This window comes from Colobus angolensis, unplaced genomic scaffold (assembly GCF_000951035.1).
Source record: "Colobus angolensis palliatus isolate OR3802 unplaced genomic scaffold, Cang.pa_1.0 Scaffold19, whole genome shotgun sequence".
NCBI classification, from domain to species: Eukaryota; Metazoa; Chordata; class Mammalia; order Primates; family Cercopithecidae; genus Colobus; species Colobus angolensis.
Genome location: NW_012115043.1, coordinates 12654003 through 12670346, shown reverse-complemented (window position 1 = coordinate 12670346; position 16344 = coordinate 12654003). Strand labels below are relative to the sequence as shown.

The 16344-nt window shown below is 40.6% G+C and overlaps 1 protein-coding gene across 5 annotated transcripts in view; it reads left to right on the top strand.

The window, feature by feature from the left end:
* Positions 1-16344, top strand: part of RNF111 (ring finger protein 111) — a 114326-nt gene that overhangs the window by 79991 nt on the left and 17991 nt on the right. For 4 of the 5 annotated variants that reach the window (XM_011940496.1, XM_011940498.1, XM_011940495.1 and 1 more), the window contains 2 exons: positions 1571-1890; positions 11390-11648. In XM_011940496.1, the coding sequence (XP_011795886.1) occupies positions 1571-1890; positions 11390-11648 (579 nt within the window). The remainder of the gene's footprint in view (positions 1-1570; positions 1891-11389; positions 11649-16344) is intronic. The other variant, XM_011940499.1, reaches the window with a different exon arrangement.

Genomic DNA, 16344 nt, shown 5'->3' with positions numbered 1-16344 from the left:
TTTCCATATAATATTTAGTTTGAGGAAAAGTTTCTGGGTTTTAAATGAGTTTGAAACTGGCACAGACTTTCGGGGATACTTTTGCAGTTCTTCTGTCGTAGAAGAACATACCTTCAAAATAGCTGGGCATGAGGCAGAGAGCATAATCAGGACTCGTGTTTTATATCAAGACGTGTATCTTCTAACAACCATGCAAGGCAATTTTATTACCACATTTTATAGATGAAAAGGAGATTAAATAACTTTTCTAAGGTCACATTGCTAAAAGAAAGGTCCCAGATGAGAACCCAGATTGATTTGACTCTATGCTTCTTTCCCCACGATGTGACACTAAGTCACTAGATTATTATAAAGCACATTTTATTTTCCAAGTATTAGAGTCTGATCATTTCTTTTATTCTATTGTATAGCATCCAAAGGAAGGAAAAAGGATTCTGGTCCAGACATGGTGGCTTATGCCTGTAATCCAAGCACTTTGGGATGCCAAGGTGGGCGGATCACCTGAGCTCAGGAAGGAGCTCGAGACCAGCCTGGGCAATGTGGCAAAATCTCATCTCTACAAAAAAATACAAAAATTAGCTGGGCATGGTGCTGTGTGCCTATGGCCCCAGCTACTTAGGAGGCTGAGGCAGGAGAATCTGTTGAGCCTGGGAGGCGGAGGCTGCAGTGAGCCACTGTACTCCAGCCTGGCTGACAGAGTGAGACCCAGTCTTTTTAAAAAAAAAAAAAAAAAAAAAAAGGTTGGCGGATAGTGAGACTCAGCCAGGTACACTCTGACTTGGGTGGCTGTGTCTTAAGAAGGTGAGATTTTAAGAAGTACATAGCTGGCTGCATTACGTAGGAATGATTTATGATGTTAGGGGTTCATGGAGCTCAGGGGAAGAGCATTTGCTTTGTAGCATATAGTAGAAGGACTCGTGGTATTTTTAAACTTTTAAAATGCAATTTTACTTGTAAGGAATCATTTGTTATGCCCTAGGAAAACATGATCTATTGCCATACTTACACATCACAGTAAATATGAGCCTCCTGAAGAATTTAGAGTTTCAGGAAAATCCCAATGAAGACCACTGCCTAAAACCATATGATGTGTATGTTAAGAATGTGGCACTATTGGCTGGGCACGGTGGCTCATGCCTGTAATCCCAGCACTTTGGGAGGCCAAGGCGAGTGGATCACCTGAGGTTGGGAGTTCAAGACCAGCCTGACCAACATGGAGAAGCCCCATCTGTACTAAAAATACAAAATTAGCCAGGCCTGGAGGCGTATGCCTGTAATCCCAGCTACTCAGGAGGCTGAGGGAGGAGAATCGCTTGAACCCAGGCGGAGGTTTCGCTGAGCCAAGATGGCGCCATTGCACTCCAACCTGGGCAACAACAGCAAGACTCCATCTCAGAAAACAAAAAACAAACAAACAAAAAGGAATGTGGCACTATCAGATTATTTACGGAGATTTGAATTTACTAAACATTTCTTTAAACATTTATTAATTATTTATACCCCATACTTATTTTTTTACACAGTGATATTTCATGATTTGATTATTCTGTGCATTTTTTTCTGTTTCAAGATGACTCAAGGAGAACTACATCTAGTGCTGTAACGGAAACTGGCCCTCCTGCAATGCCAAGGTTACCTTCCTGCTGTCCCCAGCACTCACCATGTGGAGGGTCGTCACAGAACCACCATGCATTAGGACATCCTCATACAAGTTGCTTTCAGCAGCATGGTCACCATTTTCAACATCATCACCACCACCACCATACTCCCCACCCAGCTGTCCCAGTTTCTCCCTCCTTTAGTGATCCTGCTTGCCCTGTGGAAAGACCTCCACAAGTACAAGCACCTTGTGGAGCAAATAGTAGTTCTGGTACCAGCTATCATGAACAGGTATGTGGAATTTGAGTCAGTCTTTCTTTTCTGCCTCCCTTGTCTCTCTCTCTTGCTCCCATTTCTCTTTCTCTCTCCTTCTCCCTTTTCTCTCTCTCCCTCTTCCCTCATTCCTGTCTCTCTTCCCTCCCTGCATTTTTCGCCCTGCTTTCTTCCCTCCCTCCCTCCGTTCCTCTCTTTTTTTTTTAACTCCTTCCCAGTCTTCCTCTCTTTCCTTTCTCTCTTCCCTCTCTTCCCTGTCTTCCCTTTCCTCTTCCCCTTCATTCCCTCCCTTTCCTTTCTTCTTTCCTTTCCCCTTCTTCCTGTTTTAGAGGACTGGAAAACCCAGCATGAGGTAGTAACTACTTGAGTTAAAACCAACCCACCTTTCTTTTTTAGTTGTGGTGGCTTCAGGAGGAGAAAAAACCCCTAGGGATAGATTTTATACACTGAATTAGTCACATTCTTACATTCAAAAATGGCCTAATTTTGTGGTCTGTGATTTCTTTTTAATAAGTCTCCGGGATTTTCAGATGGACTAAATTATTACAACTAATTGAACGGACCAGGGATGTGGGTAATCAAAACTGATCCTTAATCTAAAAATCACTATTTTTTTTTTTTTAATTCTGGAATGGTTTTTGATGTTTTTAGTTAAATGCAGTTGAATCCGATCTTTGGGATCTTATTTTAAACAAATTGTTGAAACTCTAGTGTTAGGCTAATTCATGAAAAATTGGAAAATTCTCCCAGTTTTTCCCCTTTTGCCTCCTACTCTAGAGTTCACTGTAACCTTCGCTCATCTAGAAATAAACAGCCTTCTCACATGCAGACCTGTAGCATGTTTTCTCAGGAGCAGATGAGGTTTTCGGTTTATGGAGAATCAAAATGCCAGCAAAAAATTATAATTAAATTAGTTGGTATTATTCGTGAGTTTGCAAAATGTCAAATAATATTAAGTTAGTATTGGCAATCACATGGAGTAAAATAAGTCAAATGTTCCATGCTCCTTTAACTTTTGTTATGTCACTTCCATGTACGATTGTAATACAAGTCTGGGTGTTGCAACTTGGGAGGCTGAGGCAGGAGAATCGCTTGAACCCGGGAGATGCAGGTTGCAGTGAGCCAAGATCACACCATTGCACTCCAGCCTGGGCGACAGAGTGAGATGCCATCTCAAAAAAAACAAAAACAAAAACAAATAAATAACAAAACAAAACAAAAAATGTAATTTCAGAGAAAAGTTGTAATTTTGACATATAATATTCCAGGAAAAAAGTGCTGCAAAAAAAGTCAAAGAGGCTGGCATGGTGGCTCACACCTCTAATCCCAGCACTTTGGGAGGCCAAGGCAAGTGGATCACCTGAGGTCAGGAGTTCAAGACCAGCCTGGCCAACATGGTGAAACCCCGTTTCTACTAAAAATACAAAAATCAGCTGGGTGTGGTGGCGTGTACCTGTAGTCTTAGCTACTTGGGAGGCTGAGGCAGGAGAATCGCTTTAACCTTAGAGGTAGAGGTTGTAGTGAGCCAAGATCGCGCCACTGCACTCCAGCCTGGGCAACAGAGCAAGACTGCGAAGTTGTTGTTTTTTGTTTTTTGTTTTTTTTGAGATGGAATCTCACTCTTCTTGCCTAGGATTACAGGCATTAAGCCACTGTGCCCTGCCAAGCTACTGCTTTTCTTTTTTTTTTTTTTTTTTTTGAGACAGAGTCTCGCTCTGTCGCCCAGGCTGGAGTGCAGTGGCCAGATCTCAGCTCACTGCAAGCTCCGCCTCCCGGGTTTACGCCATTCTCCTGCCTCAGCCTCCCGAGTAGCTGGGACTACAGGCGCCCGCCACCACGCCCGGCTAGTTTTTTTTGTATTTTTTAGTAGAGACGGGGTTTCACCGTGTTAGCCAGGATGGTCTCGATCTCCTGACCTCGTGATCCGCCCGTCTCGGCCTCCCAAAGTGCTGGGATTACAGGCTTGAGCCACCGCGCCCGGCCTACTACTGCTTTTCTATGTCACCTGACCTTTCCTAAAGTACTTGCCTCATCTTTTAAAATTTTGATGGTATGTCTTCTGGGTCTGATGGATTAAAAATAATAAGGGCTGGGCACGGTGGCTCATGCCTGTAATCCCAGCAGTCTGGGAGGCCAAAGTGGGTGGATCACGAGATCAGGAGTTCGAGAGCAGTCTGACCAACATGGTGAAACCCCATGTCTACTGAAAATACAAAAATTAGCTGGGCGTGGTGGCACGTGCCTGTAATCCCAGGTATTCGGGAGGCTGAGGCAGGAGAATCGCTTGAACCTGGGAGGTGGAGGTTGCAGTGAGCTGAGATCACACCATTGTACTCCAGCCTGGGCGACAGAACAAGGCTCTGTCTCAAAAATAAAAAAATAAAAAAATAAGGATAGGTAGTCTCTTTAAAAATATAGCTGCTATTATCAAGAGGAAGTTTGAATTGAGTAGAAAATATAATTAAAGAGATTTTAGATGTTATTTCGGTTTTAGTAACATTTCTGGGTATTAACGGATGGTCCAGATCTGTCTTATCTCTTGGGAATGAGAGAGCATCAAGAAAAATTTTCCAGTGGATTGAATGAAAGGATCTGCTTGAAAGTATATCTTTCTTTTGCTATAAATTTGGTTACATGATGCTTCATAAGTATTGTAGGAAAATGGTGAAGAGGTGGGTCTACCAGCTTTTCCTACATTAAAGAGCTGCCAAAAGTCTCATTTGCAGAATATTTTGTTATTAATAAAATAATACAGCTAGTTTGAGACATCAATTATGTATACAATGTTTTATTTCAGCTTGAGTTAATTATAGGTAGGATATCTTTTACAGTTCTGTTCATTGTAAAATAAATATAACCCATTTACCCATCTATAAGTATTAGTAGAAGTATTTGGACTGCAAACAAAACTTGAGAAGAATCAGCAGGATCCCAGGCATTCGGTGGTGATAATGGGTTTGAAGGTAAAGAGAGTGAGATTTTTGAAGACGACAGTTTGAGACTCATATCAATGTTTGTAGGACTTTAAAATTAATCACATGCTCATAAAATAACCTCATATAGTCTTCACTTTAGACCTATTTGGGCACAGCAGAAAGTAGAGGAGCACAAGAAGCAAACAAAACCTGAGATTTGTGATTTTGTAGATATCTTATGATTGAGTGCCAGATTGTGCATAGTCAAAGAAAAATTAGACCTGCAGACCGAGAAGATGCAGTAGTCATGTAGATAGTCCTCACTGCTTGCTTTGATATGACTTTCATCCCCACTGATCCCTTCCGGAACCTCTCCATGGGGACGCCCGTGTGTGCGCTCAGCCCGTGGGCACATGTGGCTCCCGGCACACACCCCTCCACCCCCCAACCCCACCCCACCTCCTGCTTTTTGTTTTGTTTTGTTTTTTGTTTTTAAGAGAGGGTCTTGCCTTGTGTCTCAGGCTGTCCTAAAATTCCTGGGCTCAAGTAATCCTCCTGCCCCAGACTTCCAATTAGCCGGGACTACAGGCATGTGCTACCGTGCCTAGTAGTTTATTAGTGTGATGCATCATTTATAATCTACGTAAGCCAATTATTATGTCCCATCACTATACTCATCTTGCTTACCCTTGATTGTCTTTCGAGAATAAGAGTTGAATGAACTGTTGGAATTGTAAAGAAGAGGGTTCTCATTACTGTTTTTTTCCCTTTATTCTTTAATGTTAACCCTCAGTTTCTTCTAGGAATTACTTTACTCTGGGAATGTTCTTAATCACTGACTGGAGATGAAGATAAGATGAAATTTGGTTACCTTCATAAGATGTTGATATTCTAGTCCACATCTAATTTTAATTTTAGTTTAAATAGTAGGGAAAGGATTGGAACCATAAACCTAAATTCACTCTTAAAACATTATTCTTAAACCTTATTTACCTGAATTGAAGACATACATTGTATTTGCCAATTCATCAGAAGGAGAACAGATATATACTTGCTTGTAGATAAATAATACAAAAGAAAGGAGCTCCTCCTTTTCTCTTTCCCAGCTTCTGTATCATCACTCCCCTTTCCTTTCAGCACCCAGAGTTCCTTTTGTTTCTATTATTCCCCCTGAGCCTAGAGCTCACTGAAACTAAAAAGACTACTGTGATTCCTCTGAGGACAGCTGGGTGACTTGGGCCTTTGACAAATGCATTACCCTAGGTTTTATCATCTCGAGCCCCTCAGTTTCCAGTATTGAACAGTTCCTGGGTATAATTCCATATATAACATCAGACCTTTATGATCTTTAATCACATTTTGAAAAGTATGGTTCCAATGAACCTAAGCAGTAGGTTTGTATTTAAGAATACGAATAAGTGGCCGGGTGCAGTGGCTCACACCTATAATCCCAGCACTTTGGGAGGCTGAGGCGGGCGGATCACAAAGTCAGGAGGTCGAGACCATCCTGGCTAACACAGTGAAACCCCGTCTGTACTAAAAATACAAAAAAATTAGTTGGGCGTGGTGGCGGGCGCTGGGAGGCTGAGGCAGGAGAATGGCGTGAACCCGGGAGGCAGAGCTTGCAGTGAGCCAAGATCGCGCCACCGCACTCCAGCCTGGGTGACAGAGCAAGACTCCATCTCAAAAAAAAAAAAAAAAAATACAAAGAAGTGATTCTTGGCTTTGTTCTAGATTAGAAGTGAAAGTGTTTTACTTAGGATTTTTCCAAATGCTTTTGGAAGGCAGTGCGCAGTGGCTTACGCCTGTAATCCTAGCACCTTGGGAGGCTGAGACGAGTGGATCACTTGACCACAGGAGTTCAAGAACACCCTGTGCAACATGGTGAAACCCCGTCTCTAACAAAACGAAACAAAAAACCAAAAATTAGCTGGGCGTGGAGTCTTGTGCCTTTAGTCCTAGCTTCTTGTGGGTGGCTGAGGCAGGAGAATCGCTTGAGCCTAGGAGGTGGAGGTTGCAGTGAGCCAAGATTGCGCCATTGCCCTCCAGCCTGGGTAACAGAGATCCTGTCTCAAAAAAAAAAATAATAATAATAATAATAAACTTTTGGAGGAAAATACTACTTGATGAGTGGAAATGGAATCTACCCTCTGGTTTAATTCCCAACTTAGTTAATGGGCTTTCCATAAAATCATATGCCTAATACAAGCATACCTTGGAGATACTGCAGGTTTGGTTCCAGACAACCACAATAAATACAATAAAGTGAATGTTGCAGTAAAGCAAGTCACATATATTTTTTGGTTTCCCAGTACATGTAAAATTTAATGTTTACACTGTACTAAGTCCACCGCACAGTGGCATTATGTTTAACAAATGTACATGCTTCGATTTAAAAATACTTCAGTTTAAAAATACCTTATTGTACATGTTTCAGTTTAAAAATAATTCAATTTAAAAATACTTTATTGCTAATACATTTTTTAAAAATGCCAGCAATCCTCTGAGACTTCAGCAAATTGTAAACTTTTTGCTGATGGAGGGTCTTGCCTTAATGTTGATGGCTATGACTGATGAGAGTGGTGGCACCTAAAGATTGGGGTGGCTGTGGCAGTTTCTTGAAGTAAGATAACAGTGAAGTTTGCTGCATTGATTGACTCTTCCTTTCATGAAAGATTTCTCTGTAGCACATGATGCTGTTTAATGGCATTTTACCTGTAGAACTCCTTTCAGAATTGGAATCAATCCTTTTAAACTCTGCAGCTGCTTTAAGTTTATGTAATGTACTAATGTAATATGTTAAGTTTGTGTGATATTCTAAATCTTTTGCTGTCATTTCCATCTTGTTCCCAGTGTCTTTACCAGGAGTAGATTCTATCTCAAGAAACCACTTTTGCTGTAGGTTTTTTCTTTTTTTAAAATGCTGTCTCTGGGGGCCTGCAATTTTTTTATTAAAAAAAGAAACGACTTCCAGCCAGGCATGTTGGTTCATGCGTTTGTTCCCAACACTTTGTGGGGCTGAGGTGGGAGGAGTTAAAGAACAATCTGGGCAACATGGCAAGACTCTGTCTCTACAAAAAGTTTAAAAATTAGCTGGGTGCAGGCTGGGCGCGGTTGCTCAAGCCTGTAATCCCAGCACTTTGGGAGGCCGAGACGGGCGGATCACGAGGTCAGGAGATCGAGACCATCCTGGCTAACACCGTGAAACCCTGTCTCTACTAAAAATACAAAAAACTAGCCGGGCGAGGTGGCGGGTGCCTGTAGTCCCAACTACTCCGGAGGCTGAGGCAGGAGAATGGCGTAAACCTGGGAGGCGGAGCTTGCAGTGAGCTGAGATCCGGCCACTGCACTCCAGCCAGGGCGACAGAGCAAGACTCTGTCTCAAAAAAAAAAAAAAAAAATTAGCTGGGTGCAGTGGCATGCGCCTGTGGTCCCAGCTACTTGGGAGGCTGAAGTTGGGAGGATTGCCTGAGCTGGGTAGGTGGAGGCTGCAGTGAGCGCTGTTTGAATCACTGCACTCCAGTGTAGGCAACGCAGTGAGACCTTGTCTTAAAAAAAATAGACTGGGTGCAGTGGCTCACTTCTGTAATCCCGTCACTTTGGGAGGGTGAGGCAGGTAGATCACATGAGGTCAGCAGTTCAAGACCAGCCTGGCCAACATGGTGAAACTCTGTGTGCACTAAAAATACAAAAATTAGCTGGGTGTGGTGATATGCACCTGTAATCCCAGCTGCTCGCAAGGCTGAGGCCAGATAATCGCCTGAACCTGGGAGGCGGAGGTTGCAGTGAGCCAAGATTGTACTACTGCACACCAGCCTGGGCAATAGAGTGAGACACTGTCTCCAAAAATATATGTAAAATAAATAAAAGAAAGAAACTACTTTCTTTGCTCTCGAGTTGCAGCAATTCAGTCACATTTTCAGGGTCCAACTTCTTATTCTAGTTCTGTTGCTGTCTTCACAACATCTGCAGTTACTTCGAAGATCTAATGAAGTCTTGAACCCCTCAAAGTATGCATGAGGCTTGGAATCCACGTCTTCCAAATTATTAATGTTGGTATTTTGACTGCCTTCCATGAACCACAAATGTTCTTAATGACATCTAGAATGGTGACTCCTTTCTGTAAGGTTTTCAATTTACTTTTGCCCAGATTGATCAGAGGAATTATGGCAGCTATAGCCTTATGAAATGTATTTCTTTAATAATAAGACTTAAAAGTTGAAATTACTCCTTGATTCATAGTCTGCAGACTGGATGTTGTGTTAGCAGGTATGAAAACATTAATCCTCTTATACATCATCAGAGCTCTTGGGTGACTATGCGTTGTCAATAAACAGCAATTTTCTTTTTTCTTTTTTGAGAAAAGGTCTCACTTTTGCCAAGCAGTAACATTTTGAAAGGAATCCTTTTTTCTTAGTAGTGGGTCTCAACAGTATTCTTAAAGTATTCAGTAAACCACATAAATGGATGTACTGTCATCTATGCTTTGTTAATGGAGCACAGGCAGAATAGATTTAGCGTAACTCTTAAGGGCCCTGGGAATTCTGGAATTGTAAGTGAGCATTGGATTTTATTTTATTTTATTTTATTTTATTTTTTGAGACGGAGTGTCGCTCTGTCTCCCAGGCTGGAGTGCAGTGGCCGGATCTCAGCTCACTGCAAGCTCCGCCTTCCGGGTTTACGCCATTCTCCTGCCTCAGCCTCCGGAGTAGCTGGGACTACAGGCGCCCGCCACCTCGCCCGGCTAGTTTTTTGTATTTTTTAGTAGAGACGGGGTTTCACCGTGTTAGCCAGGATGGTCTCGATCTCCTGACCTCGTGATCCGCCCGTCTCGGCCTCCCAAAGTGCTGGGATTACAGGCTTGAGCCACCGCGCCCGGCTGAGCATTGGATTTTAAATCACCAACTACATTAGACCCTAACAGGAATCATCCAGTCCTTGGAAACTTTGAAGTCAGCCACTGACTTCTCTTTAGCTATGAAAGTCCTGGATGACATCTTCCAATATTAGGCTGTTTTGTCTACATGGAAAATCTGTTATTCGTTGTAGCACTTTCCATAAATGATCTTAGCTAGATTTTCTGGATAACTTACTGCAGCTTCTACATCAGCATTTGCTGCTTCACCTTGCACTTTTATCTTATAGAGATAGTGTCTTTCCTTCAGTTTCATGAACTGACCTCTGCTGTCTTCAAACTTTTCTTCTGCAGCCTCCTTGCCTCCCTCCGCCTTCATAGAATTGAAGAGTTAGGGCCTTGCTCTGGTTTAGGCTTTGGCTTAAGAGAATGTTGTAGCTAGTTTGATCTTCCATCTAGATCACTAAAACTTTCTTTAGATCAGCAATAAGGCTGTTTCACTTTCTTATGATTTGTGTGTTCACTGGAGTACTTTCAGTTTCTTTCAAGCATTTTTCCTTTGCATTCGTTACTTGGCTAACTGGTGCAAGAGGCCTAGCTTTTGGCCTATCTCGGCTTTTGACATGCCTTCCTCACTAAGCTTAATCATTTCTCGGTTTTGATTTAAAAATGAGATATGTGCAAATCTTCCTTTCACTTGAATACTTAGAGGCCATTAATTGGCCTAATTTCAGTGTTGTTGTGTCTCAGGGAATAGGGAGGCCCGAAGAGAGGAGAGGAGGGTGACGGGGAAACATCTGGTCAGGACACACATGTTTATCTATTAAATTTGTTGTCTCATATGGGCACAGTTCTTGGTGCCCAAAGCAATGATCATAGTAACATCAGTGACTGTCACCATAACAGATAAAATAATGAGAAAAATATAAATATTAGGAGAATTACCAAAATGTCACACAGAGTTTCCACATGCTGTTGGAAAAATAACTCTCATAGACTTGCTTGACACAGTGTTGCCACAAACCTTCAGTTTGTTCAAAATAAAACAAAACAAAAAGCCCTGAACATCTGCAAAGCACTAAATGTGCCTGTAAAATGCAATAAATGTGCCTGTAAAAGGAAGCAGTGGTTAACTTTTTTTCTTCTTATTTTTTTGAACAAGTGAAAGCTTTAAGTGGCAAAGGTAATTCATAATTTAGTCTGAAAAATCTTATGTCCATTGTTATTTTGAATAATGTAGATTTGTTTATTAGAGTTTTAGTTGAATTCTTACTTTGTACAGTTTGGAACTTGGGGCAGGTAAGATTTTTCCTAGAACCTTACTATTTTCTCTAGTGTGATAGTACTAGAGATAGATTTCTCAAGGAATCCTAAAGTACTAGTCACAATGTTGGGATAAAGGAGAATATGGAAGTATGATTTTAAAGTTTCTAAGATGTATTTGTTACAAGACAAAAAGGCTTTATTAAACTTTTGTTCATCTTGTGATAAAATCTTATGCTTGGTTTTTAAAAATTGGTTTAACTATAAAACCACTACAATTTTCAAAATCCAAGATACACTTGATATATACAAGATAACCAAGTATTTTGTTGGTACTCACTAGTTCTTCACACTAAGAGTCTTACTATTTTCAAACTAATTTAAAGATTATGTTTTTTTGGTTGTGTTAGGCATACTTTTATAATATAACATGAAATGTTTGACCAAACTTTAGAAAGATAAAATATACTTTCTTTTTATATAGCAGGCATTGCCAGTAGATCTGAGCAACAGTGGTATCAGAAGTCATGGAAGTGGCAGTTTTCATGGAGCATCTGCATTTGACCCCTGCTGCCCTGTTTCTTCCTCCCGAGCCGCAATCTTTGGCCATCAGGCTGCTGCTGCACCAAGTCAACCTTTATCATCAATGGATGGCTATGGATCAAGCATGGTTGCGCAGCCCCAGCCCCAGCCCCCTCCACAGCCCTCTCTCTCATCGTGTCGACATTACATGCCACCCCCTTGTAAGTATAAACTTAATGGACACAAAATCTAGAGGCATATCAATGAAATATTTTATACTCCTTTATGAAATAACCTGTAATTAATCCCAGTTCTTAAATTTTTAGTATTTACTTGGCTTAAGAGTAGGTTATGTTTTTTCCCATGTTAATATTATGAAATTGAGGTGGATTGACTGGAAGTCTTAAGGAATTTAGATTTGTTCTTTAGGATAGCTGAAGAAATGTGAAAGTTGAGTACTATTTCTAGGCACAGTTAAGTAAATTTTAAGAATTCTCAAGCAGTTAACTGAGGCATAAGAGAGAATTTCCTCACAGCAAGCTTTGGGAGTTATAAAAGGGTTTTTATATTCATTTGATGCAGGCAATTAAAATATAACCACGGTTGGGCATAATGGGTCACTCCTGTAATCCCAGCACTTTGGGAGGCCAAGACAGGAGGATTGCTTGAGGCCAGGAGTTTGAGACCAGCCTGGGCAACATAGTGATATCTGGTTTCTATAAAAATAAAATAAAATAGAACCAGGCATGCCTTTCTAAAGAAATTGAAATTTGTTAGATAGCATAAGAAATGATAAATACCCTAAGGCTGTGTAACATATTTACTATTTTGTTAGATCATAAGCTAATAATGAAATTGAAGCTTCATAAATGCTTGGCTGATAAACACCAAAAATTCATGCCAGAAATGAACCAGGAAGTCAGCAAGGAAATTTGTGTTTTGTTCTGATTACATGGCAAGGGGTAATTTTCAGTTACATATCTTCTTGGATTTTTTCTTCTACTCCAGTCATTTAAAAAAATCTGCATCCTGCAGACACAGCTGGGATCAACCCAGAATGTGTACAGTGAAACTGGTAATATATTATTTACCTTCTCAGTAATGCAACTTAAAATTTAAAGTATAAATTGGAAAACAGATTTAGAAACAGTTTTTACAAAGCGTTGACCAGTGGGCCCATTCTTTGTATGAGCACCACTGTGATGCACAGCCTATTTTGTAATACTTGATGGTATTCATTTTTAATTGATCATCTTTTATTTGAGATTCAATATGTGTAATTTTCTGCCCTATCCTTTAAAAATAATATACTGAAGCAGTTTATGGGTAAGTTCATTCCTTTCAAAATGTCCTAATAAATGTTTTAGACTCATTTGTTACATTCTAAAACATTCAGACCGTGCAGAGTAATATAAAATGAGAATTTAAAAGCTTCTTCGCACAGCTTACTAATCTTAATATATCAGAGGTAGCAACTGTTCTATAAAAGCTTTTAGAAATTTTCTTTGTACACTTAGATATGTATATGTCTTACCTTTTAAAACTGGGAAATCAAACATCATATTCTACTTCTTGCCTTTTGTTTTTAAATTTAACAGTATATCTTGATTTTTGCTTATTAGCACATACAAATGAAGCTCATTGGTTTTTAATACCCCCATAAAGTCCATTGTATATTAAATCAGTCTTCTGTTGATGGACATTTAAGTTGTTTATGGTTGAGTTGATGTATAGTATAACTTCCTAGAAATGCAATTGCTATGTCAGAGGGATAAACTTTCAAATAAATACTATTAGGTTTCTCTCCAAGGGACTGCATCAATTTACACACCTCATCAGGGGTGTATTAAAGAGAATGAAGGTAGGATATTTAAATTGTATTATGTTCTGTTAGAGACATTTTGATAACTTTGTTTTGAGCTTCTTTTCCTGAAGGAGTGTCTGTATTCTCTCCCCAACTCGTCCATGCTTTTAAAAAACGTTTCCTATATGCTTTAGTTCACTTGTGAAACACGTGGTTCTTAAACTTTTTTCATCCAGAATGAACTGGGGGAGACAGTATGGTGTAGTAGAGCACTAGCTTTGGAATTGGATAGATTTGAGTTGACCTCCCAGCTCTCACTAATTAGCTTAGTGACTTTGGATAAGTTTCTTAGTATCTCTGTCCTTACATTCTTCACACTTGTAAAATGAGAATAATTTCTATTGGCTATAAATTGTGATACCTGGATCCAAATGAATAGTTTGCTTGTTTCGTAAGTACATTTATATGTATAACAACAATACTTGTGCAATAAGAATATGTCTCTCCTTGCTTTTGAAAGGTTTATGGTCTTGATGAAGTGATAAAACAACTGTACTTGAAATGCTATTATTTAAAAGTTTTGCTATCTTATTAATAAGATGTATTGAGAAGATACGTAAGGCCTGGTTTGGTAGTATGAACATGTATTTCCTGCTACTCGAGAGGCTGCTGAGGCAGGGGGATTGCTTGAGCTCAGGAGTTCAAGGTTGCAGTGTGCTGTTATCACACCTGTGAATAATCCTTGTACTCCTGTCTGGACAACATAGTGAGAACCTGTCTCTTAAAAAAAAAAAAAAAAAAAAAGACCAGGCATGGTGGCTCACACCTGTAATCCCAGCAGTTTTGGGGAGGCCAAGGTGGGTGAATCACCAGAGGTCAGGAGTTCGAGACCACTCTGGCCAACCTGGCGAAACCCTGTCTCTACTAAAAATACAAAAATTAGCCGGGCGTAGTGGCGGGCGCCTGTAATCCCGTCTACTCAGGAGACTGAGGCAAAAGAATTGCTTGAACCCGGCAGACAGAGGCTGCAGTGAGCTGAGATCGCACCACTGCACTCCAGCCTGGGTGACAGAGCGAGTCTCTGTCTCAAAAAAAAAGAGAGAGAGAGGTACAGGTAAGGCTACTTATAATTAATCATAAAGCAAATGGTCTACACTGTAAAGCTATAGGAATGTAGTGAGTAAATGTTGGAACAAATTATAATATTACATCTGCAAGTGATATGTTGAATGTCTAGGAAACAATATCAAGACTTTCTTTTTTTAAACTGTTGGGAACACAAATAGAGGAAGGGAAAAGGTTTTTGGGAATGTAGAATATGTCACTCTTAAAATGATCAGCAACCTATTTTGTTTAGATAAACAGTGAATTAAAGTGATGTCTTAAGAGTAGTTAAATAAATGTACTCATTCTGAAACAAAACTTCTTGTTTTGTAGTATTTGTGAATATTGTCTTGCATAATGATTACACAAATATAACACTTTGAAACTAGAAAAAATGCTGTGAATTTGAGAAAGGATAGTTAACAATCATAAACATAGTGTATTCATTTTTTTTTTTTTTTTTTTAACTTTAAAGAGTTGACTTGAGTGAAAGTAAGGACAACTGCCCAGAACAAACTTCTAAGTTGCCGTGGGGTGTGCTGCATTGGGCCTTTCCTACAAGCAAGTTTTTATAGGCAGAAGGGGGCAAGGATGACAAAGTTGTTTGGCATGAATTCTCCTTGGTTTATAGAAATAACATTGATGGGCGGGGTGCGGTGGCTCACATCTGTAATCCCAGCACTTTGGGAGGCCGAGGCGGGTGGATCACCTGAGCTCAGGAGTTCGAAACCAGCCTGGCCAACATGGTGAAACCCCATCTCTAAATACAAAAATTAGCCGGGCACGGTGGCAGGTGCCTGTAGTCCCACCTGCTCGGGAGGCTGAGGCAGGAGAATTGCTTGATCACAGGAGGCAGAGGTTGCAGTGAGCTGAGATTGTGCCATTGCACTCCAGCCTGGGTGACAAGAGAGAAACTCCATCAGCAGGGCTCACTGGGGGAGGGCAGGGACCTCTTGTCTGGCCACACAGCTCAGCCCTTGGACCACCTGGTTCCCAAAGAGCCTCCCTCCGCCGATTGCACCGAAGCCCAAGAGGGCGATCTCGGCTCGAGACCCCTTGCCTCCGCCTGGGCTGCAACGTGCCCGCGGCTCATTTTTTTGTGATTAAGAGCTACTGAGCTTTGTGCCTTCTGGAAGAGTAAAGCATTGATTTGAAAACAGTTCGAAAATTGGTTTAAAAATTTGTCTTGCAACTTTTAAAAATTAGATTTGTTGAAAGTTTCCTTTAAGTACATGCAAACAAGGCATACTTTGAAAATATAGTTGAGTTGTGGTTACCTAACTTCTGCCCTTGCTGAATGAATCAAAAGCATTAAAAATTGAAAACTCTTCTGTAATGAAACTAGAGAATGGCTGTTGCTGTATATCAGACTTCCAAGAACATCTTCCAATAAAATGAAATTTGGATTGAAATCTAAGGAAACAAACCTTTTTTTTTTTTTTTTTTACATGTCAAGTAGATGCACATCTCTAAGAGTAAGGAAGATGTGTATTCCTCAGAGGGATTTTTCAGCAGTCACTTTGAAACATAAAGATGTAGAATGAAGAAATGCGAGGAACCATCTTATTAAGGACTTTACTTCCATATTTATTGGGAAACAAATATGCCTCCTTCATCTTAATGTAGCACAGGGATGATAACATGGGGTAGGGAAAGAGAGAGAGAGACAGTTTGGAAAAATGTTTACACCCTATTATGACAGAGCTTCCATATATGCAAAGAATACTTATAAGTCAATAAGAAAAAGGTAAATAATACAATAGGCTAAGCATGTAAATAGATAATTCTGGCCGGGCGTGGTGGCTCAAGCCTGTAATCCCAGCACTTTGGGAGGGCGAGACGGGCGGATCACGAGGTCGGGAGTTCGAGACCATCCTGGTTAATACGGTGAGGTCAATACGGTGAAACCCCGTCTCTACTAAAAAATACAAAAAGCTAGCCGGGCGAGGTGGCTGGTGCCTGTAGTCCCAGCTACTCGGGAGGCTGAGGCAGGAGAATGGCATAAACCC